Raw genomic sequence first — 25,017 nt, forward strand, 5'->3', positions numbered from 1 at the left:
GAGCACTTCCCTGACATTAGTTTGCTAGAACTCTGTTCTTGGAGGTTGGGTCGGGCGGTGGGTATGGGCAGGGGTTATTGATGGCATCTGAGCCATCATTTCTCACAGAACCGGACCCCTCTGGCCCCACAGTCACAAGGGCATGTGGTATGTGCTGAGGGGTGCTGGTTTTCTGACGATCCATACATACCTTCACCTGGCTCCTCATGATCTAGAAGCCTTATTTTTAGTACTCCTGATGAGTGGTCCGGTTGGTCTATAGCCGTAACCCAGTTTTCTCAGAGCTAACTACTCACAGTATCACCAGCATATGCTCTGACCAGTGTGCTTACCTCTCACTTGTGGAGTGTGGACGCACAGCTGAGGGTCTCTTCACAGTCATGGCTTCTCAGTAGCCAGGAGTGGCCTCTGACAGGGGCCGATCATGGCCAGCTCTTGAGCTTTGAGATGTGACTGCAGTACTAGGGAGCCTGCACGAGTTCACCAGGGGCTCAGTGGAGGCAAACGTGCATTGTCCTTAGAGCACCTCTTAAAGGACCTCTATCCCCACCCTGGATGGGGAGGGGTCCATGAGCAGCTTGGCCTCTGTCTTCCCTGTGTTCCACTTCCTGCCTTTCCTGAGTCTTCCTCCAAAATGGCTTTCAGATCTGTAAGTTTATTTATCTGTTTCCTCACCCATCGCATGCTGCTCTATGTATTGGGAATATGGCTGTGAACAAAATGGTTGACCTTGTGGCCTTTATACCCTGTTATCTGTAGCTGGGAAATTTACATTTCCTGAGTTCCCTCATCAGGTTCTGATGGCCTCAGATAGCCTGCTTTCCAGGAACAATTCCATAGATTTCTGGCTTGTGTCCCATCCTCTGGTTAATGAACTTGGGGCTCTCAGGCTATCCTTAGAGAGAACCCAGGATTTAGGCATGGTGGTCTTTCTTTCCCCTCTACCTATTTACAAATTCTGAGTACCAGCCCCGTGGTGGTCACTGTGACAGGCCCTGGGGGGTGATGGAATGGCTCAGATCCAGCCCCTGCCTCCTTGGGGAAGCCTGGTGGCCAGAGCAGAGGCATGTGGGCAAACTATAATTGTAGGCCGAACAAATAGCTGGGTACTCTCTTCCCAGAGAGCGAGGGACCTGGACCACCCTTGGTAGACTGTCTGGAGCAATCCTGTCTAACCGTGAACCTGGTCACTGCAGCCAAGCCCTATTTGTTTTCCTTACTAGTCTCAGAAACTTAACGCATAAAAACCAGAACTACCCCTAGTTCTTTTTTACTCTGACCTTTCACTGGCATTGTTACCATCCTCCTGAATCCTGGCCAAGTATGGTAACATGTGACCTTGTAGCTGTTTAATTTTCATGGCAAAGGGGAGACTTGCCCCTGCCTCTGGACCCTTCTAACCATTCCTTGTCTGCTGAACCTTCTTGTAAACCTTGTGGGATATTGCCCCCTGTTAGGGACCTCCCCAGCCTTCTTTTCTTTTGGCACCATGGGTAAATGGTTTGCTTAGCAATTAAAGCATTTTCTATACTGCTTAGAAAGATCCCAATTTTGGAGTTTAAAAATTGGGATGAGGTAAGCCTCATCAGAGGTGGCCCATCTCACACGTTCCTTAGGATAGCAAGTGTCACCTCGTGTCTAATCTAAATTCTCGATGAGGCTGCCCTATTTGAAGCTTGGAGGTACAGGATACCTCATGAGCTGCACACACTGCCAAATACAGAAACATTCAGTGCAGGTCAGGAAGGGGATCTGTGTTGGCCCATCAGCTCTGATTGTGTGTGGGTGAGTGAGTGACCAAAGCTGAGCTGTGTCTCACACTGCAAGCCTGAGAAACTCGGGAAGAGGCAGAGAGAGCTTGACATTTACTCGGAGCCCACATCTCCCCAGTTGCCAGTCAGTGGAGATGTTGCATGTTGATTTCACGTATTCACTTCTCTTTCTCCCCTCTGGGGATTCTGTACTTGCTTCACTTTTTTTGTTGTTAAAAAAAAAAAAAAAAAAAGGCACGGCAAAGCAGCTCTGTCTTGTTCGCATACTCAGAGATCCTCAAGGGCTCCAGCTCTCCTGCGCATGGCAAGTGGTTGAGGATCGGGGGTGGGCAGGAGACATGGTGTCTCAGACCACCTTTGATCCCTGGTGGTTACTTATGTACCCAAAATATTAAGAAATCGGGACAACCACAGCAGCTGATCTTCTCACTTCTCCACGCTGCTGCCAGACCCGGCTTCCTAGGGCACCAATTTTGTCATGTGCCTCCACTGCTTGGGAAGCTCCAGGATGAAGTCCAAACTTTTCCTGTGTCATGCAAGGCCGTGCACAGTAGCTCACTTTGACTTTCAGGCAGGCCTGTCTCCTCACTGCCCCCTGCATGTACCATACCCATGCCTTCCTGACATGCCCTCCCGCCTCCTCTTCCCCTGTCCATACTCGCTCCAGGGGACATAAGGGACGCTCTTTGCTGGTCCTGTCATGAAACGTGCTATATCGCTCTACTTTGGGCTTCTCTAGGTATGGTCTTGGAGTGGGGGCAGAAGGCTTCCCCCTGACCTAAGATCCTTTTATCTAATGACCTCTCATCAGAACATGCAATTTCAGGTTCCCTGTTGTGCTTTTAGATTCTGTCTCTTAGACTGGAAGATTCCCAAGGGTGGGAACTTGGTTTAGAGCTCAAGAGAGTAAAGAAATGGGCTTTGAAATCATACCGTTTCCTCATCTGTAAAACGGGGATAATAACATCCTTATTCTGTAGGGTTGTCATGAGGATTCGGTGAGTTACAGTGTGTGTGAAGCTGGGTGCTTGGGATATAATGAGGACTTACAAAGCTCTGATTATTCTTATAGTGGCTGAGCCAGGTGCCCTGAGGGGACATCACTGAACTTTGTTAATGGACAGACGACCTGGACTTCAATGCCTTTCCCACAAGGGTGACCAGGAGTGAGCAGAACTGTTAACTGGCAGCCTCCTCTTCTCTTACCCTGTCCTTCACCCTGGCCCACCAGGAAATAGTTACTGGCCTAAATCCACTTAGAAATGAAGGTGAAGATCCAGAGACAATGCAGAGGCTATTCTCACTGAACAAGGTGTGAATCAAGGGGGAAAGAGTTGAGAAGGTAGAGGGGCCAGCCTGGGAGCACCTTAGCTGACACCACCGAATCTCTGAGACTAGTGATAACAGGCTCTTGCATTTGCTCAGGGCTTACTTATGGTACTCAGATTGGTCTCACACCTGCCAGCTCAGTTTATTCTCACAACTCCTCTTGGGGGGAGGCTCTATTAATCCCCATGTTAAAGAGGAGGAAATGGTAGCTCAGAAAGGCAAACTGCCTTGTTCTTGATCACACAGCTCAAAATTGAGCTCAGAGTGAAAAACAGGTCTCCTGACTCTCAGTCCAGCTGGTAAATGATCTCTCCTGCATCAAAGAAGTAATGTTATGAGAATGGAGTGGCAGCCGGGAGCCCGTGGGAGCCGGTCAGGGCTGAAGAGGACAAAAGACATTAGCCATTCCAGTCAGGTGGCAGTGGGTTCAGTCAGGAGCCAGCCAGACACGTGCCCCTCATCTGTAGAAAGCATCCAGAAGACCACTGTGCCCAGCCAAGAGACCAAGGTGCCATGGCTGTGATGCTCATTAGCTTTCATTGCTGGGCAGCCATCTGAGTGGGGAAGGGGCTTAGAATAGTAACACCACTGCAGGTCCCTCTAGAGAAGTGGGGTGCTTGTACCCTGGCTGTGAGCCAGTGAGAGTGCAGACTCAGCATGGGACCACCACAGCCAACCTGTGAGGAGTGTCTTCCTGTCCCTGTGGTTGGAATTAATGCCCCCCTCCCTCTGGGCCACAGCCAATTATGTTCCTGCCCATCGCCTTGGTGATTAATGTCCTTCTGTCTTCCTGATTAGATTGTGTGTGTCTGAAGGGCAGGGAGCAGCACACCTTATGTGTTTCCTCAAGGGCCTGGCCCCATGCTCAGCACATAGCAAGGTGGAATAAATGTCTAATGGGTTCCAGGGTGGACATTTCACACTCCCACTCCCACGGAGGGGCCGGAATTCCTCCTCTCTCCAGCCATCCTTGTCTAGCGCCTCCTAGAGGCCAAGGCCGCTGTTAGGTGCTGGGATACTGAGCTTGGTAAATACTTGGCCCTGCTCTCAGGGGCTCTCAGCACTCTCTTCCTCGGGGCAGAAAAGAGAGGTGGGCTTCTTGCCCCCCACGTCTTCTAGTTTTCTTTGTTTCCCAAGTATGGGAGCCCCAGATCAGCAGTGCAGACTTCTGCACGAGCCCAGGGGACACACGTGTTTTTTTTTTTTTTGTTGTTGTTTGTTTTTTTTTTTTACAGTGGGATGCAAGTCTCCTCCTGGATGTTCCCCAAGTCCCTTAGAGCATTCCTCGTGCTGTTTCCCTTGACCAGCCCCTTTCGTGCCCTCCTCACGGGAGAGGACTCTGCCTGTGTCCAAGAGCACTCCTACGTCACCCTGTCATAGGCAGGATTCAGAGGGGCAAGGCAGGACCTTACTTCTGCCACCTACTCTTCTCATCCCGGCTGTGGTCCCAGCCAGCACCGCATCCCACCCGGGAACGCGGGGGCGGTGGGGGTTGGGGGGCCTCGCGCAGCTGCAGGAGCGTCGCGGAGCCGCGTGTGTGCTGGAGCGTGCGCGCGCGCGCGGAGGGGGCGGGGAGGGCGGCGCGCGCCCCGCGGAGGCCCCAAGCGCCTTTCCCATACCTCGCGCCTCCCCTGCGGTCTCTTTTCCCTGCAAGCCGTAGCTAGACCCACGTGTGCAAAAGCGTGTGTGTGTAGCAGGGAGACCGTGTGCCCGGGGTCGGACAGGCCCCCGTGTGCACGGTGGTGGTGGTGGGGGGGGGGGGGGGCGGCGGCCACCTAGACAGTGCCGCGCTTCTTTCCTCCCTCCTCCTGTCCTCCCCAGCCCTTTCCTCTGGTTTCCTTGGGTCGTTGGTACCTCCAGCCATTCCCTTTCTCTCACCGCCCCCCTTTCTCCTGTTGAAGAGACCAGCGCCTTCCGATGAAGGTTCTGGTTTACCCCCAGCTCCAGAGCCCTTGACATTTAGCGAGGGCTCGCGGCGCACTTGTATAGGCACACAGCAGAACGCTAATCCTATTAAAGATAATGTGTCATTGGGGAGGGGGAGGCTGCCCGCCCCCCGTAAGGCCTACTGCTCATTGGTCGAATGCAAAGCAGGGGGCGGGGCCGAGGGCCCGGGGAGGGGGCTCCGGGCAATTTCGGAGTCAGGAGTCGGGGCTGGGATTTCGCAGGGAAAGCCCAGCGGTGGCAGCTGCGGCGGATCCCTCGGCACGGCCCGCCGCGCGCCCGGGCAGCCCAGGGCCGGCGAGCAGCTCCGCAAAGTCGCGGAGCGAGAGGAGGCGGAGCGCCCGCGAAGTGGTCGGGCTCGGCGCTGGGGCTGGGCAGGGAGAGGTGTGCCCGGGGACCTGGATCCTGGCGCCCTGTGCCGCGCGTGGAGCGGCCGGTGCAGCCGGGAGGCGAGCTGACGCTTTGGAAAGAGAAATCAAATTGCAGCCTCCCCAAAGACGTTAAGTTACGCAGGCCAGCCAGTTCCCGGAGAGCGTTCGCGAGCGCGCGTAGAGCCGAGCCGCGCCGCACCGCAGAGCCCTCCCGGGCCAGGCGGCTGGGAGCGGGGCGCCGTCTGAGAGGCAGCGGCCCCTGAGCACGGGGTCTGGCCGGGAGTGCGCCCGGGTACAGAGAGGGGGCGTGCAGGGCTCCGCCAGCCCGCCCGCAGCCCGCGCCCGACTTGGGCGCCCCCTCCGTCCCACTCCGGGAGCGATGCCCCCCGCCCCTTGCGCCCCCCGGGAACGACGCGAGCATGGAGAAGTCGAGTAGCGAGGATTCTTCGATCCACCGGAGTCCATCTTTGGACAGCAAGGACTCGGACTTTGCCAAGCCGTCCACCTCGGGCCGCCCGTTCGGCCGCGGCTTCACGGCCGGCGCCTTCTACGGCACCGCGGGCTCGCGGGGCCAGAGCCGCGCCGAGGCTGGCGTTAAGACTGACAAGTACAATGCACCCAAAGGCAGCAAGTACGTGGTGTTTTACCTGGACCTGTCCTTTGTTTTTCTCCTAGAATTTAAGAAGTGCAACATGGCCAGAGGCTGCCTCTGCTGCTTGAAGTACATGATGTTCCTCTTCAATTTGATATTCTGGGTAAGTCCTTGCGTTTATCTCTCCTTTGCCACCTCTCCTCTTCGTTGCTTATCCTAGCGTGATACCCTCTTCCTCCTGGCTGCTGCATTGCCCTGCTTTCTGCACAACGGTAAGTGTGGGGGTTTTAAAAAATTGTCCTCCCCCCCCCCTTCATTCATCTTTCTCTTCCTTTCTCTCTCCTTGGTGGCTGAATGGAGGCTCTAACTTGCCTGTCTTCCAGGAGATACTTACTCTACTCCTAGGTGGCTGACAAAGTTTGCTGCCACCTCCCTCCCCTGTAAGAAACCCATGCTGGAAGTGCCTCCAGCTGGGTAACCTGCAGAAATAGGTGTGGGGCCAGAATTTTTAACAGCTGTGACCTTGAGTGGAAGACCGGCACAAGTGTGGATGGTTTTCGAGTTTCTTCTTGTATTTTTCCTGAATACACAAGAATACGATCTGCAGCATTTTGTGGGCATGAGGTGGGGGTGGGAGGGGTAGTGGAGGTCACTTCCTCTGACTCCTTCAGTGAGTCCCAGGAAGAGGAGAGGAGCCCCTATCCCAAGTGTAGAGACACACGTTTGGTAGCCTGCAGATATGCCCCTGAGTTAGGGCTTGTGTGGAAAAGGAGAGTGTGGGAGGGATGCTGCCATCGGGTGGCGGGCAGCTGCTTTTGAGGGATTGCAGTGGACTGGGCAGGGAGCGGGCTGGCCATGTGCTCCCACCATGGAATGCCAGCCCTCTCCAGCTCCAGGAGCCCCAGAGGCTAGAAGGGACAAAGGGAGCACCCCTATCCTTGGTGAGAGATTATTTTTTAGAGAAGGTGTCCGTGGGTGGGGCAGCTTGGAATTGTTCTCCATCCTCTGTGACTCTGGGGGCCGCGTGCACACACGTGTGAGTGTGTGCAGAAGAAATACTAGTTACGCAAATTTGAAAACTTCTTAAATTCACATCTAATTGTTCATCCCAGCTGCTGCCTCCTCCTTTCTTCACTAGAGCCCCAACGTAGTCAGCACAGATGTTTGGCTCTGCCCCAGGGCCTGTCCTGCCTGCTGGAGGCTGTCAGCTGCCCATGGTCCAGAAAGAGCACTGGGGGCAGGAGAAAGTCATTCACAGTGAAGCTCCGTAGCAGCCGTTGTGCTTTGATGTTCAACACTCGTGTGAAGTGATCTGCTTTAACTGACCAACTTTTTTGGGGGTGTGTGTGGGGGGGTGACTTTTCCCATAGAAGGGGAGAGCTCGGGACTGGGCGGGAAGAAGACTGGGTCTAGTCTTGGTTCTGTGTTAGCTTCTTGTGTGACCTTGGGCAAATCGCTTTATCGCTTAAGGACTGGATTTCCTTTCCTGTGGGGGGGGGGGGGGCTCTTGTGATGGTCTCCCTCATGTCTGATCCCATTAGTTATGGGGCAGCCTGCATCTTTGCCTTCCCTCTGTGGGGGGAGCCCCCTTCCTGGCCTGGGGCATAGGCTGCTGCTTTTCTTCTGAAGAGCCTGGTTTGAGATCATTTGAGTTGGATTTCCCCGGATGTCTGCATGGTCCTGGGCCCTCCAGCCACCGCCGTTAGGACGTTACCTGTCTTGTGGTGAGGGTTTTGTGGAAATTGGGGCAGAGCCACTGGAATGTCAAGAATGATTTTGTGGCCACCTTTGGGCAAGTGCTCCTGGTCCTCTGACTCATTTGCCAGTGTCCGTGTCAGCCAAGTACTGGTGTGTATTTCTCTAGTGCCTACGATTTACATGAATGCTGCCTCGCTTTCATGGAGTTTCCCTCTCTGCCCTTGTTCATAGTCTCAACCTACCTTTCTTCTTTGCCCCACTCTGTGTATCTTAACACTTACTAGAAAGACCTTGGTGGGGTTGCTCAGCGCCTCAGCCAACAATTCCTCCTACTCAGCCCCCCTCCTCCCCACCCCCACCCCGCCACCTGCTGGTCGAAGTAGATATAACTGCTTGTGGCTCCTTCCTTCTCCAGAATGGTCCCGGCTTGGTTTAGGGACCTCCTCTCTCACAGGTTGGCACAGTGGGCTGTGTACTGCACGTAGTAGGCACTCATTATGTTTGTGAGTGAGTGAATGGTGGGCCAGGGTGGTGAAACCACATCTTGTTGTGTGGTGGGGAGTCCCACTTGATAGGGAAGAGAAGTTAGTTCTCCAACTTGCCTGTGATGAAGGCTCTCCTAAGCAACTTAACTGTGGGGTGACAAGGGCTCTTTTCATCTTCCCTTAAAAGCTTGGCAGAGGTTAATGAGCTGATTGATGGAATGGCTTTCTTTTCTTTGGTTATAGTGAGAGAACGTGCCGTCTCTTCCTAATTAGGAGGTACCCACCACCCCTCTTTCACCAGGCAAGGAGTCTCTCTCTCTCAGAATCTCTGACTTTTCTGATTACTTAATATTTTCAGAATTCCCATGACATGCCAGGAGCTGGGAGAAATTGAATCTCAAAGACCCAGTTCTTTTATGCTGGTAGCATGTGAGTTACAAAATAAGATGTAGACCTTAGGAAAGATGGAAAGTTAGCAGAAGAGAAACGGATGCTTGCATGTGCGAGAATATTTGCCACTGGGTTCTTTGGGAGGTGGAGAAGGTATAGCAGGCAGTTAGCCAGGATTTGGGTATGGGGTGACTGTACTTGAACAAAGACGTCCTGCAGGCAGGTGCTTGGGCCTGATAGAGAAGAAGTGGAGGAAAGAGCCAAATCAGAAGAGAAAGAATGAAGGTGTCTAGGCCCAAGGCAGGTGGGGTAGTTGATGAGGCAGGACCCCTGGGAGACTTCTGCTCACTTCCAATGCATACAGGAAGAGAAAGGCTGGAGGTCAGTGAGATGGTAAGGGTGAGGAGGGATGCAAGGCTGGTCAGAGCCCGAGGCCCGTGGGACCCAGAGCAATTGTTAGGAATTGTGTAGCCATCGCTTTTCCTAGTCTCGTGGCTCAGATCCCAAAAGAAGGCTTTTCTGAGGCATTAGAGTTGAACCGAAGTCTGCAATCAATAGATAGAGATCTTCCTATAGATCCTGGAGCCTACCTGGTAGTTCTCCAAACCCACCACTGCCGCCACACCCCCCTGCCTTCTCAGAGCCCGCTGGGAGGATTCCCAGCGTGGAGGAGAGGTGCAGCTGTCACACTGCACCCCCCAGCCCCAGGCGTGAGAATCCTGGTTCCTTGCCACTGGGTGGAGCTTCTAGAGTATTGCTATCAGTGAGAGCCTGGGTGACATCACCAGGGGCAGGATAGAGGCAGATCTATGTGGCCTGTGCTCCTCCTCTTCACCAAGAAAAGGGCAGGTGACTTGTAGGCCGCTGGGGGAGGGGGTGGTGTCCAGGTCTGCTCCTGGTACCAGCAACCTCACCCAGATGGTGCTAGCCATGCTGGCACCCAGGGCAGCATTTCTGAGGGCCTGCTAGAGATGGTGTGGCTAGGGGAGGAGGAGTCAGGGGTCATGCCTGACTGAGCCCCTCCTCCTCTTCCTTGGCGCTCCCCACCCTGATCCTTGGGGCCGAAGAGAATGCTGGCTTCTTGGTGGATAGGGAATAGGAGGCCTGAGTTGGGACAGAAGTTTCTCCATCCCAAGGGGCCTGTACACTGGTAATCAAACCCACCCCAGGATCTTTCTCCCAGCAGTGGAAACCATGGGGCAGCTCCCTCTGTCAGCCCCATCTCTGAGCCCTCCGGGAGCCATCTGGTGGAATACCCTGGGGAGAGATGAAGTGAATCGGAGCCCCTCCAGGAGGGCAAAGGAGGCTCGATGCTTTAAACTCTGCATAGGGGAGAGAGAGAGTGTAGGCGTGGGCTTTGGGTGCTGGGGCCCGTGTCCCCTTCTTGGGACAGCAGATCATGATCCCTGCCAGACCCTCCCAAACCAAATCCAGCTCCTATCTGATAAGGAGGGATGGGGTGGGCCTGCGGTTGCTGGCCTAATTGCCACTCAGGATAATGGTCACTTTCCATGCTTGCCGGCCGAGCTGCCCTGTCACTTTAAATCATGGCTGGCAGAGCAGTGACATTCTGGCTCCACTGGAAAGTCTATTCCTTGTGGATCGCTCCCTTAATAAAGGCCAATTAGCCAAAGAGGCAGTGCTCAGTGTGCCTGCTGGAGCAGGGGAAAGGTTGGGGCCGGCCTGCCATGGGTAGGGTGCCGGGTGGAGGCCCTGATTAACCTCCCCTAAGTGGGGTCAGGTCTTGGCGGCTTGGCCCCTCACAGACCATTCACTTGCCTCTGGGTGCAGGCAACTGGGTTAAGGCTCTCCTGTCACATCATGTGTTTTTTTACTGGCTTGGCTGTGTTATGAGTTCCTCTGCGGGCTCCCTGGCTCCCCGTTGGTCCATGGTGGCCCAGGACACGGGTCTGTGCACAATCGATGCTGGATGGGCTGTGTGTCTCAGGGGTCTGTGTGGTGCTTTCTGTCTGGAAAGCGAAGTGTGGGAAGTGGGCTGAGGGGTTGAGGGGACCCCAACAGGGTCCAAACAGGTTTGCACCTGGCCTCTCCAAGCGAGAGACTAGCTAAGCTGGGCAGCAAGAGGCATTTAGAGGCTTCCTGAAGTGCTCAGGTGTGAGGCATCAGGCTGTCTCCCCAGAGGGCTCCAAGTAGGCCTTTGGAGTGGGTCAGGCATGGCTCTGTTTGGGGGAGAGGGGCCTGGTGAGACCCCAGAGCATGGCCATGAAGGAATGAATGCCGGCTCCGTGTTCACTTCCTTTCCAAAGCATTAAAAATTAAACTTCCTTGTCTTAATATCTATTTTTAAATCGTGTCAGAGCCAGCACTGGTGTCAATCAAGAGGGGGCGGGGTGGAAGAGGAGAGAAAGGAGAGAGTCCCAGCTGAAACAGGGTGCATGCTGTCGCTGCCTTGAGGAAAGGGCCATGGTTCTGCCCTCCATTTGGCTGGCCTGCCAGTGGAGAGCACAGAAAACCACACCGACCTCTTCTGAGGATGGGGGGCCTCGCCCTCCCCCTGCTGTGCCTCCATGTGCCTGACTGCCCTTGGCTGAACTTGGCAGCGGGCTCTGGGGCTTGCTGGGCTGTTGGGGTCCCAATCGAGCCCATTCACTCATGCCACAACTATTTACTGAATGCTCGCTGCGTGCACAGGAGCCTCTAGTTGGTGAGAACAGGCTGACTGGGCTTGCATAGAGCAGATCAGCTTTCTCGGGCCAGGAAGTCGTGGAATCGGGAGGTCATCAGCCTGTCCTCCACCAAGCATTTGAACACAGGGCTACCGAGGCAGGGGTCAGAGCTGGGCCCTCTCCCCCTCCCCAGCGTTCTAGGGAGGGACAGCAGCAGGTCTGGACCCAGCCTCCAGGTGGCCTGGCTTGATTTGTCCTTTTGTCTCCCCGCCCCCGCATGGTGGCTGTCTGACTCTCCCTCTCTAAAATGTTTGTGTCCATCAGAAATAAAGGGGAGGAAAAAAGTCTGAGTTTCCTTTAGGAGTTTTCTAGTTTAGAAAAAAGAACTAGTGAAATATGTATCTTTTTCTGTTTCTTCTGAGAGGGCTGACAGGATACACTGTGGCTAGTGTGTACTGCATGCATTTATTGAGCACCTGCTGTAAGCCAGGCCCTGGAGCTACTACTCAGAGGCTGGCGGACGAGTCAGGCACATGTCAGGCACATAAACAATTATAGTAAACAGTTGCAGTTCTGAGCAGTAGGTGTTCAGTAGAGTTACTTAATAGAATAATTGATACTGCTTAGTAGAGAAAAGATACAAAGATAACAGAGTAGAGCCAGTGACACCTGGCTTTTGAAGGATGGAGAAGAGTTTGCTGGATCGATGAGGGTGGGGTTCCAGGCCCGGATAGAGGTGGAGAGAGGTAGACTCGAGTTGATCCAGAGCCGTGCCCGGGGAGAGCTTGCAGCCCAGGGGAAGAGACACAGAGCCTCCTGCACACGTGAGATGGGCTGAACCCGGAGAAACAAAGGCTGGTGTCTGCCTGGGTGGTGCCGGTTGAGAACAGCTTCCAGGGCGGTGAGTGAGGCGTGGGTTCTGAGGAGGAGGTGGCCCTGTCCTGCTGTGGCGTGTGCACCAGTGTCTGTGGACGCTCTTCACTTTGTCCCTAGGGCCTGGAGTAAAGGGCTGTTTTGTTTTTCCGACAGTGAGCACCATGACGGGTCTTGCTGTGTCACTCAGGCCGCAAGCTGTTGCTGTAGGTAATCCAGCTTACAGAGATGCCCCTGTCCTCTCCCCCCTTCCGGCCTCTCCCTTCCAGCTGCGATGTGCCCGCTTATTTGGTTCCAGTTAGGAAGCTTTGAAGCTGAGCTAAACCCGTCGGGCAGAGTTAAGTCTTCTGAGCCAGCTTTGTCCCTGCTCACATTTGAAAGCTAATCTGCCAGCAGAAGTGGGGGGTTGGGGCAGGGACGTTGCAAATGGCACATGGGCCCGAGGGTGAGCAGATCTGTGGCTGGGGTGGGGGTGGGGTGGGGTGCAGGGCAGGGCAGAGATCAGGTTCACCCCCTACCCTTCTCTAGCTAGTCATGGGGCTTCGGGTGATATCTGAAATATCTTTTCAGGTAGTGAGTCTGTGCTTCCATGGGGAGGGGTTCTGCCTTCTCTTCCCTTGGGCCCCAGCAAGCTTTGAAGGCTCTGAGGAGTCCCGGAGAAGCGCTTGGAAGGGAAGGCTGCGGGGTTTCAGAGCTTCTTCCTTGTGTTGGATGGCTTAGTGCACTGGTGCGTGTGGGGGGTCCCGTTTAGTGGCTGTTGGAGGGTGACTGGCCGAGGAGAACAGAGACGTGGCTTCTGTCTGCTTTGGCAGTTCTTCACTAGGATACAGATTCAAATCAACCAGGTACCTTTTTACATGAACAGAGGCCGTGTCCCCTGCCCGCCCCCCCACCCTCCGCCTCCCTGCCTCCCATTCACTGACCTACTGAGTCAGAGTCTCCAGGAACGGGTCCTGTGTTTTGGAGGTGCCTGGATGTCCTCATGCTTGACAGTATCAGCTATCTTCCAGGGCTGTAATGAGGCCCAGCTGAAGCCATCTATGTGTCCTGGAGGAATCCTGCTTAGCAGGATGCCGCCATGCTGGACACAATGCCTAGCAGCTGCCGTTATGGTTACATTACTCTCACTGCGCTTCATGCGGTGAGAGCATGTGAACAGGTAGCCCCTCTAACAGAGTCACACGCCCTGGGGCTAGAGTGACAGAGGCGGGCAGGGCTTTGGAGCCCTGCAAGGGGCCCCAGGTGTCTCTTCAGGTTGGGGATCATTCAGAGTGTCTTCTGATCATAGGGATATGTGGGGTAGAAATGGAGAAGCCAGGAGGTTCAGGCAGGTCTGTTGGGATGGAGGGTGGGAGTGGAAGGCAATGGGGGAAGGGTGCGGTGTGGTCTCAGACCCCAGGGCTGGCAGCCGCACTTGCCACACTCACTGTACACTTACCTCTGGCCGTCCCAGGTGGGGCGGCCCACACCCTTCTGCTTCCCTTTGTCGCTGGCATGGTGAGTCAGGCTGGGAGCCGGCCAGCTGGGCCGGTGGTTGTATTGCAGGGTCTCTAAGGGCCTTCTGCCCTGGCTGCTCAGAGGACATGTCACTCAGTGTTGGACTCTGCTGGCTGGGCACTTGGCTTGTGACCTGAGCAGATGAGCGGCTCTAGGTCCAGGTCACTTTACTAACCAGAAAAACAGTCACTGAAAACGGTTTTCTTCAAATTGTGGAATAAATCATATGTAAATGCATATAGTTTAAAACAATTACATGAGGAACACATACCCATGTGTTCCTTAGCTTAAGAAATAAAACACTATGGGGCGCCTGGGTGGCTTGGTCGGTTAAGCGTCCGACTTCAGCTCAGGTAACGATCTCCTGGTTTGTGAGTTCGAGCCCCGCGTCGGGCTCTGTGCTGACAGCTCAGAGCCTGGAGCCTGTTTCAGATTCTGTGTCTCCCTCTCTCTCTGCTTCTTCCCTGTTCATGCTCTGTCTCTCTCTGTCTCAAAAATAAATAAATGTTAAAAAAAATTAAAAAAGAAATAAAACACTGGCTCTACCCACAAAGCCTCTGTGTGCCCCTTCCCGAGTGTGCCCCCAACCTGTCCCCTGGAGAGAACCAGGATCCTTTTGTGTTAGGTCTATTTCTTTGTGGTTTTTCCACATACGTAAACATCCTTGAACACCACATCATTTGGTTTGGCTTGTTTTTAAACTTTTGATAGATGGAATCATCTGAATTTTTAAGACTTCAGTGTTGTGTTTATTGATTCATTTGTGTTGATGTGTGTGGCCATCATCCACTTATTTTTATTGTTCTAAAGTATTCCATTATCATTCTTCTGATAATAAGCATTTGGATTATTTCCTTTTTTAAAAACATGCTTCTGTGAACATTCTCGTACAAGGCTCCTGGTGTGCATAGGCCAGGGTTTCTCAGCTCAAACCACAGGTGACTCACCTACATCCAGACAGTCATTGACAATGCATGTGAATGTTCTGGAAGCATCAAATTGCTATAAAGTTCTGAAGTATTAAGCGTTTCCATGGACCAGAGTTTCAGGAGAACTGCTTTAGGGTACATAGCAAGGAGTGGAATTGCCAAGTTTTAGGATTTGCACATTTCAGCTTTTCCAGATAATGCCACATTGTTCTCCAAAGTGGATGTATCGTTGACACTTCCACCAGTGGAATGTCAGTTGACAATGGGAAGTTTTGGCATTCTCCAATACTGTGGGTGTAAAATGCTATCTTATGTCGTAAATTTTCATCTCTCTGATTACTAGTGAACATCCTTTCATAGGTTTATTAGCCATTCTTTTCTGTGAATGCCTGTTTTATGTTTTTGTCCATTTTTCTATTGAGTTGCTTGTTTGTTCCTATTTTTTAGGAGTTTTACTATGTTTTGGATGCTAATGTGTTGTCTATTAAGTGTGCCACAAACACAGTCTATATCTTCCAGTTTATAGCTTAGCTTTTCACTTTCTTCATAGGGCCTTTTGAGAAGAAGAAATCCTTTATTATAATGTAGTCAAATGTACTAGTCTCTTTTCTTTGTTAGATTGTACTTTTTACATATTGTTCAAGAAATACATAGTATCTTATGGATCTCTTTGCATTGCTTGTAATAGGACCATGCTTGTCATACCATAATAGGCATTCATGAATTTTTTAATGAACGAGTGAATGATTAAAGGTGACAACCTGTATTTATTTCTGTAAGTTTTTCTTTTAACATTTAAGTCTTTATTATGTCTGGCATGCGGATTTCCATGTAGTGTGAGGTAGGGCTCAGTTTCTTTCTTCCCCATATACAAATCGGTGGTCCTGCCTCCAGTGATTGGCTAGTCTTACTTTCCCCTCAGATGAGTCATGCCAACTGTGCCGTTTCCATGGCACTATTTATCCCTGTGCCACATTGTGTTAATTACTATAGCTTTTTAATAAGTCTTGATCTCTGGTAAGGCAAATCCTCTTATCTGATGTTTTTTCAAGAATGTTTTGGCTGTTCTTGGCCCTTTGTCCTTTTGCATAAATTTTGGACAGTTTGTTTAGTTTCACCAAAAATCCATCGATCAGTCACCTCTTCTCCCCACCCTCCCTCATGCAAGCCCTGTTGGTAGTTGGATTGGCTTTGCATAGAGTCTGTTGATCAATTTGGGGAGAATTACTATTTTTTAATTTCCAGTTATGAATATAAATTGTATTCTAGGCATGTATTTCTATTCATGGACATGGTATACTTCATATATTAGGCCTTCTTTAATGTCTTTCTGTAAAGTCTCATAGTGTTCTCCATGAAGCTCTTACACAGCTTTTGTTATGTCGAGACTTTTGATCTTCCGTCCTTTGACACCACCCCTTCCTCCCCTCAGAGTCCAGCAGAACTCCTATGTACCCAAGGACGGAGAAGGGAGCACCTTCCAGCCACTCCTCATGATGTGGTGGGGCTGAGCAGAACTCCTGTGCACACGAGGATGGTGAAGGGGGCACCTTCCAGCCACTCCTCCTCATGATGTGGTGGGGCTGAGCAGTTGGCCAGGTGCTGTGCTGGACACTTCCCTAACTTTGTTACCTTATCTGCCCTCCACAGCACCTGGTGAGAAGAGGTAGGTTTATACTCATTTTGCCTCCGAGGAGTTGGAAGCTCTGGCAGGTTAGGGATTTTTGCCCCAGATCACTAAGCTGGAAAGTGACAGAACTGGGATTTGAACCTGGGTTCAGAGCCCATATTCTTTTTATGACTAACTCTGGGAGGTCATCCTGATCCAGCTCTTTCCTCTGTTAACTTCAGATTGTGTTTTTCTTGGATCTGTGCTTCCAATTTGGTGCGGTGCAACCCTGCGATAACAGGACCAGTGTTATGCATATTTGGATGTGACCCCTTGGTGATTTGTGCCTTCCCTCCCCCAGTCCCAGCCCCAACAGAAATGGGTCAGGAGATGACCACCTAGTGATTGTCAGGGCCTTTCTCAGATTAGTGGGTAGTCAGTTGTGTACAGTCTAGGTTTCATGATCTGTTTTTGTGCTTTTTATGCGAGTGCCCCAGAATGAAGACTGTTTTCTTCACAGCTTCCGAAAAGCATGACCCTCCACTGTGCTATTAAATATTTCAGATTCTACTCATCTCATCATGGCAGGGTTTACTGTTCTTCCTTTTTTTTGAGAAGGAGAGAGAGGGGGAGAGAGAGTGCAAGCAGGGGAGGGGCAGAGAGAGAGGGGGACAGAGGATCCAAAGTGGGCTCTGTGCTGACAGCAGCAAGCCCCGTTTGGGGCTCGAACTCATGAACCATGAGATCATGACCTGAGCCACCCAGGCCCTCTGGCAGGGCTTACTGTTCTAACCATATGGCCATGCTTTTATATTTTGTATCTTGTTCCCCCACTCTGCTAGCATCTTCTAGGAACTTGAAATCCTTGCAGCTACCTCGAGTGGGCAGTGGTACCGCTGTGTAGATGAGGACACTGAGGCTAAAGGCATTGTCATCCAAGGCCATGAGCAGGAAGAGGTGAGCGTGAGGGGCCTTCATCTTATCTGTGCCTTGCTTGCTCATGATTGGTGCTCAGTTAATGTGTGTTGGTCTGTGGGCTGGCTGAACGGCCCAGAAGTGCTAGGTAAAGGGGGCTTGGGTGGGCTCATCATGGGATGCCTTTGGCAGGTGATACCCTTTAAATATGATTGGGGTTTATCTAAAGGAAAGGCTCCATGCTGTGGGGGGAGCCATACTGGCCCCCCACCTGGAGTATCCCGTGTAGCCAAACAGGACCCATACAGCCACACATACTCACTACCTTGGAAGGCGGCTCTGTGACCACCAGCCTTATTGCAGCAAGCCCTTGGTGGGTGTCTCCCTGAGCAGTGGTTTATCAGTGCTTTTTTTATAGCACACACAGCACTCTCCCCCAGGACTCTGGAAAATGCTGTTGCCTCCATTGCATTCATTTCCAGAGGTGCTGTGGACTCATGGGCTTTGGTGCCCTGTGATCTGGTTCTAGGTAGGCCCTGGTGTTGTTTCTTGGTCACTGCGTGATGAGTGATGAGCACTCGAAAAATTCCATCTGTCTCTCTATGCCTCAGTTTCCCTTCCTATTGTGGAGTTAGAAATTTAGTGGGATGGCCTGAGAAATGATTTCTGATGTGAGGGAGAAGTGGGAAGAGCCTGTGAAGGGAAAAGTATGATTAGATTTGTCCTTTGGCAGAAAAGGAGATGAGGAAGTGGGTTTTAAAAAAATTTTTTTTAACATTTATTCTTTTTTTTATTAATATAATTTATTGTCAAATTGGCTTACATACAAAACCCAGTGCTCATCCCAAGGGCCGTCCTCAATGCCCATCACCCATTTTCCCCTCTCCCCTGCACCCCATCAACCCTCAGTTTATCTCTGTATTTAAGAGTCTCTTATGGTTTGCCTCCCTCCCTCTCTGTAACTTTTTTTTCCTCCTTCCCCTCCCCCCTGGTCTTCTGTTGAGTTTCTCAGGATCCACATATGAGTGAAAACATACGGTATGTGTCTTTCTCTGCCTGACTTATTTCATTTAGCATAACCCTCTCCAGTTCCATCCACATTGCTACAAATGGCCAGATTTCATTCTTTCTCACTGCCAAGTAGTATTCCATTGTATATATAAACCACATCTTCTTTATCCATTCGTCAGTTGATGGACATTTAGGCTCTTTCCATAATTTGGCTATTGTTGAAAGTGCTGCTATAAACATTGAGGTACAAGTGCCCCTATGCATCAGCACTCCTGTATCCCTTGGGTAAATTCCTAGCAGTGCTATTGCTGGGTCATAGGTTAGATCTATTTTTAATTTTTTGAGGAGCCTCCGCACTGTTTTCTGGAGAGGCTGCACCAGTTTGCATTCCCACCAGCAGTGCAAGAGGGTTCCTCTTTCTCCACAGGGAGCGGGGGTTTAATTGTATTTCTGTGTCAGAGCCTGTGGCTGTATGTGAGGGGAGCTGCCAGCCACCTCAGAACAGAACCCCAAGATGCAACCCTGCTTGGACATGGTGGGCTCGGTCCCATGCGCCCAACCAGGGGTTCCATGTGGCCCTGCCCACTGCTTGTCCTCCCCCAGGATTAGGGCTGGGGGTGCCCTTTCAGAGTCTTGGGACTGGGACCCCATACGCCAGAGGAGAGACACTTGCCAGTCAAAGCCAGAAGGAGTGGGGTTGGGGGCAGTCGGAAGGTGTGTGTCTCTGTGTGACGAGTCCCTGAGTAGCACGGATTGTGGGGCCTAAAGGTTTTTGTTAGGTACCTAACTTGTAAGTTCTCAGAGCTCCCCTTTGCCCCAAACACACACAAACAGACACATGTTGACACATATATATACGTGTACGTGTGCACACGTGTATACAGACATACGTAAGACACGTGTATATATAAATGTGTATGAATATACATCATAAATGTTTAGAAATGTTTTTATAGTGTGAATACGTGTCTCTATATTTATATATACAGTTGACCCTTGAACATGGGTTTGAGCTGTGTGGGTCCACAGCAGATATTTTTCCAGTACAATACTGTAAATGTATTTTCCTCATGATGATCTTAATATTTTCTCTAGCTTTAATGTAAGAACACAGTATATGATACATACATTTAACATACAAAATATGTGTTGATCAACTGTGTATGTTATCCGTAAGGCTTCTAGTCAACATTAGGCTATTAGTAGTTAAGTTTTGTGGGAGTCAAAAGTTAGGTGCAGATTTTTTTTTACACATGTGTAAAATACATTTTTATTAATAATAGCATTTTGTTCCATATGGGTAATATTTCTATGAAAGAAAGTAATAACTACAATGTACTGTAATTAATACACCCTGGAAAGACACGTCTCTTAGGAAGATCTTTGAGTTCTGGCAACATATTTGAATAAGTGTAGATTGATGTACATGCACATTTTTAACCGTGGGGAGATTGGTGTTGTTCAAGGGTCCATTGTAAATGAATATGTCAGTTTAGTTAGATTCCCCGCAAGTGTGTGTGACCTTGGGTATAAACTGGTATCCTCATTTTAAGCAACCCATTTCCTGGATGGACTGTGGGGCTCATAGATGGCAAGCATCACACACCAACCATGGCAAACTCCAGAACACAGAGACCTGACTTATTTATCTCTGTGACCTCGGCCCAGCAGTTGTTTAGCATTTGGCCATGCACCGGCCCGGCTTTCTTTTTCCTTCTGCTCTCTGCACTCCTGTGTTTCTATGTACGGATCTTTCAGTATCTATGGAGAGACAAGGTTAGCTCACAGGCTAAAAGGAAAGCCAAGCAACAGGCCACACACAAGGACAGAAGCCAGAGCTGCTCTGGGGTGTCGTTACCATGAGGTAACGATGACCCTGGTCATGTCGACTCTGTCAGTTTTTGGCCGTTGGGGCCCACTGCTCAGGAATTGACTTCTAGGACAGAGGGTCTGACTGGTCATGAGCCCATCCTTGGCCAGGGTTGAGCAGAGCACCTTGATTGATGGGACACGGCTGTATGCAGTGGGGAGAAGAGAATTCCCCAAAGGAGAACAGGGGAGCTGACACTAAAAGAAGGGGCAGAGGCAGAAATGGTAGATGTGTGCTAAAGTGTTTGGCCCCCAAATGCCAGGTGCCACTGCTAGGATTTGCTCATCCCCTGGAAGTGTCCTCCCCACCTCCTGGGGAGAGAGGTCAGGAGTAGATGGGGAGGCTGAGACCTCCCCACCCCCATCCAGCAGCTCTTGCTGTGTTTGTGTGGCCATCCTGGCCGCCTGTGTGGGGGAGATTCGGCAGCCGTGGTGCTCCTCTGATCTCTCTGTGCCTGGCTGTGTCATCTTGGTATGTCTGAGTTGCTCAGGGGTAGGTAGGTAGCTTGGTTTTCCAGCTTCCCCAGAGCTAAGACGCCTTTGAGGCATCTCCCAGCAAACCATGCATATGGATTCCACTGTGTCAGCCCCTTTCCATGCCCACCCCTGGTGAGTGCCCTTGGGTCTGCTGGAAGGGCCTGCTGATGCTCTAGGGAGGGCGTGCCCACGGTGCTGCAGCTACTTTTCAGCCCTGCCCTGGAGTTTCCTGACATTCCCCAGTCCTAAGTCTCTGAATTCCCAAAAATGTGTTCTCCGTGACCAGCCAGTGAGTCTTGAGTTGTGCTTATGGTCTGCTAACCTCATGCTGCACATTGTAGAGGAATAAGAGCTCCCTCTGTTCCTGCTCTAGAGAGGCTTGTAGTCTAGCTGGGAAGAGCCAACTACTGTCACAAGGGTGTATGATAAGGCAGTGTAGCATGCCACAGGGAGCCCACACGTGCAGTCAGCCAGACCAAGTTTCATGCATTTTATGGACATCATCAGTGTGCGACCCGTGGGCTCCCCATCCAGTATTACAAGGCAGTGGGGACTTATTGAATAACTAATGTCAATCAGAGTTCCTGTGCATGGCCTCTCACGTGTAGTGGGCACTTATAAATGTTATATATTTTCTTACGTAATCACATAAACGTGCTTCCTGTTTGCCTTGGCTTCCGGAAAGTGTGAGCTGTGGTAGCCCCAAGTGGTTCCAGTGTAAGGCCAGGTGGACAGGGAGGGCTCTGCGCAAGAGACAGGACTTGAGCTGATCCTTGACAAAAGAATGGTATTCAGCCACACGGTGAGGAGGCGGGATGGCCTTTCAGGCATGCCTGAATGTGGTCAGCACGATGAGGGCCTGGAGCAGGACCTAGCCCTCAGGCTCCCTGTGGCCATGTGTACAGACCTGATGAATGAGGCTAGCGTGGAGGAGAAGGTGTTCCTCCAACAGGTGCGCATCAGGGCACCTCCCTGGGATGGAAGGGACAGTACGGATTGAGTACCTGCCGTGCCCCGCACGATGCTAAGTGCTGTCCTGACCATGGAGGGCGGTGTCAGGATGTTCGTGTCCAGCACCTGCCGTCTGTCTTCTGAGCAGAGCAGGCACCTCAGGGAGTATCTGAGGGCAGAGAGGAGAAGACCTGAGGGCCCAGGCGATGGAAGATGTGTGCCTGGGGAGACGGCAGGGAAGGGGCAAGAGGACAGCTAGGCAAAGGGCTTCTGGACGAGCAGAGGGGGTGGTGGGGATGATGGAGGAGGTGAGGGCAGGAAAAATGAGGTGATATTTGAAGCCAGAGAAAGGGGCTAATGCAAGAGAGTTTTGAGCCAGATTGTGGTGGGCAAGGAATTGCTTTGGTAGAAAAGTTTGCTGATCATTGGGGACCCCTTTAAAAACAGTACTTTGGGTGGTACCTGGCAGAGTGTAGAGACCGTTGGGTGGAAGGTCTGTGTAACACCCTGAGGTGTGGAGGACGTGGTGAACCCGGCTGTACTGGCAGGGGGGTCTAAGGAGACTGCGGTGGCTGGCGGAAGGACCCGGAGCCTTCTGTGCTCCATTCATTGAGGGGCAGCCCCCAGTGTGTTCTCTCCAGGAGGTCAGGTGTGTTTTGAGGCCTGACTGTGCCCCCCACCCACTCAAGGGAGGCTTCCCCTGCCTGTGGGCAAGAGCTCATGAGACCCAAATCAGAGTGACAGCGTGTCAGCCTGGGTTCTGGGCCAGAGCTCTGTGATGTCTGAGCCATTTAGGACACCCACCATGACCGGTCCCTGAGGCCTGGGGGCCTGGTGGGGAGGAGGTTGGGGGACCCTCAGGAGGGTGGTGGGGGGGAGGAAGTTGATGCTGTTGGAAGAGCTGAGCGCACAAGGTGCTTGATTTGTTACCATTTATGGCAGCCAAAGAGAAGGGCGCGAGGGCCCCCTTCCCCCTCTCTGCCTCAAGCCCCCCTTCATCTGCCCCTTTCTCAGCCTGCCTGGTGGGAGGAGGGGAGTCTGTGTGAAAAGTGCATGTTTCATAAAAGCCGCTCTGTAGAGGGTGGCGGGTCTGAATCAGGAGCTGTAGGAGGAAGATTGACAAGATTCTCGGCATTGCTGATTTCTCTCTTCCTTTTTGGCTGGGGGCTCCTCAGAACTTGTTGGGGGGCACGGTAGGTTGGATGGCCCCTCCAGCAGCCTGCAAAATTCTGGTGTGCCCAGCCATGAATCCTGCATTTCCTCCCCATTTGTAGAAATGCCGGAATCCCGTTTCGCGCAAGACATACACAGCTAATTCTCAGTTTGCTTTTGGGATGAAGGTGGCAGAGCGGGAAAGAGCAGGGGATGGGGTGCCAACACCTCAGTTCTAGTTCCGGCTGTGTTGCTCACTGGCTGTGTGACCCTGGACAAATTACTCCCCCTTTTTGGGCCTAAGTTCCCACATCTGGACAATGACAGACTTGAACCAGCTCATCTCTGGGGTCCCTTTGGGCTCTGACATCCTGCGTTTTTACACATTTCTTTTGCTCCCTTTGTGTTTTTAAAGAGCTGATGATTCTTGAGATACCTTATTTTCCTTTCCTCACAGTAGCCTTGGTAGAGTGAGGGAACAAGGAGGATTCCTTGTATCTCACAAGTGGGGAAACAGTCCAGAGTGAGGGAGGACCCACCTAGCAGGGCCAGGTGTGTCCTTGGTGTGCTTGAACTCGCTGCCTGAAGCTCACAAAACTGCCCCAGATTCTGCTCTGCCTGGAGGCTCACATGCTGGGTGCAGGCACAGGGGCTCCCGGGTTCCAGACGGAACGTTCCCCAATGGGCTTTGACTCCCTGGACCTTGGTTTCCTTGCTCAGTGGCAGGCAGAGAATCTCCCCTGCTTCCCATTTCCCGCCTCAGGGTCGTGGCTGGGTCTGAGCAGGAGATGGGGCCAGCCACAGCAGTCAGCTGGTTTTGCCTGGCCCCCACCCCCACCCGAGAGGGCTGTCACCCACCAAGCAGGTAATGAGGGGTGGGCCGCTTTATTAAGCACCCTCACTGCAGGAGAGGAGCTCAGCACCTTGTTTGACACACAGAACTGTCTCGGCTCCCTTCCTATTGTTAGAAGCCTTAATTACAATTGTTCCAATTCCGCCCTCCAGCATTCATCGTTAGGAAGAGCTTTCTTTTCCCTTCCTGCGTTCCCCTAAGTCCCCTGAACAGTGTCTTCGCTGTTCCCTTGCACCAAGATGCCTCCCGCCTCTATCTCTCCCCTCTTTACCGCCCACCTCTATCTGGGGCAGTCCCAACACCAGCTGCCTCCCTGTCCTGTGGCCCTACCTTGTGCCCCCAGCTGCCACCCTTTGAGAAAACAAACAGCAGTCCCCCCAACCCCACTAAACTCAAGGCTCCAAGCTGGGGATGCTGTCCCTTCAATGGGCTGCTTAATCATGAATTCAGGAGTCTGTCTGCCCCTCCCCTTGCGGTGTGAGGGTCAGCAGGGTGGGTGTCCTCAACTGGATAGCACACACATTGGGTGCTCTTTGCCGTCTCTGGCTGTATCTCCCCTTCTGGCCCAGAGCCCCTGGGCCTGTCCTTTACTCTGACTTTGTTAGAAGGCCCCTGGGGCAGCATGGAAAAAGCCTGTACCAGGAGTGTGGGTGCCCCTCACAACTCTGCCACGGCTCCCCCTGTGATGATCTCTGACTTCAATTTCTCATCTGTAAAATGGGGATAAACCTGAATACTTGGCTGGCCAACCGGTCAAGGAACCTGTCAAAGAACTGTCAGGCGGGTACATCGAGACAGTCCTCTGAAGTCTGTGTAGGGTGGCGCTCTGTAAATTGGGATTACTGTGTCGTTTCTTTTTGTTAATGCCCGTCGCTCTCTGTGTCTGTTTCTGCCACCACCTTCCTGCCTTCCCGTTTCCAAGTGGGCCGTAAAGTTGCACAGTGGTTTGTTCCCGGACATATTTCTCCATCCAGGTGGCCACCGTACATGTGTGACTAAAGTGCGTGATTCCGGCTCCTGCAGGCTGCCTGCCAAGGCATCCCACCATGCTTGACACCCTGGCAAGCCCACTCATGACTGTCCAGGGAGTGTGGTGGCGGGAGGGGGCCCCTTCCAGCGTTCCCAAAGTTCTGTAGCGGGTCAGTGCGGAGAAAATGGCTTGTCTGGGTAGGAACTACAAATGCCCCTCCAGATTCATCTAGGACTGCTCTGTGTGGCTTGTTCAGGCTCATTCCTTTGGTTAGGGGTTTACTAAGATGACCTGTGTCTCCAGATCACAGAGAGCTGGTTTCATTTTCTCAGTGGCTGATCCGTCAGACCCACTGCGTACCCGGTCCGTTGCCTTGCCCTTTCTCAGGGCCGTGGTGACCTCAGCTCTGCCAAGGAAGAATCTTGTGCTGGCCGGGGATCTTCTGGGGAGGCCCTTCCCCCACTGGGCTGTGGGGCTGGTCTCTGAGCCTGTAAGTCTGGCACTTTGATTGACAGGAGTTTGAGCGAATTTGCTTGGGTTTATCTGCCCTGTGGGGATACTCAAGCCAGGCCAATCATCCTCTGAGGGACAAAGCCTACTGGTTTCTGCTTTAAGCATGGAGATGTGGAAGTAGGTTTTGGGGGCAGGGCACGAGCAGAGTGCTCACATTCACCCACACCACTGTGGATGCACACCGAAGATG

The 25,017-nt window shown here is 52.1% G+C and overlaps 1 protein-coding gene across 6 annotated transcripts in view; it reads left to right on the plus strand.

The window, feature by feature from the left end:
* The window catches only part of TSPAN9 (tetraspanin 9), a 204,249-nt gene that overhangs the window by 111,672 nt on the left and 67,560 nt on the right, over nucleotides 1-25,017 (plus strand). For 5 of the 6 annotated variants that reach the window (XM_030321446.1, XM_030321445.1, XM_030321444.1 and 2 more), the window contains one exon: nucleotides 6,092-6,171. In XM_030321446.1, the coding sequence (XP_030177306.1) occupies nucleotides 6,109-6,171 (63 nt within the window). In that variant the 5' untranslated portion in view covers nucleotides 6,092-6,108. Of the gene's footprint in view, nucleotides 1-5,835; nucleotides 6,172-25,017 lie in introns of those variants that run through there. The other variant, XM_030321443.1, reaches the window with a different exon arrangement.

The sequence above is a fragment of the Lynx canadensis genome, chromosome B4 (assembly GCF_007474595.2).
Source record: "Lynx canadensis isolate LIC74 chromosome B4, mLynCan4.pri.v2, whole genome shotgun sequence".
NCBI lineage: Eukaryota > Metazoa > Chordata > Mammalia > Carnivora > Felidae > Lynx > Lynx canadensis.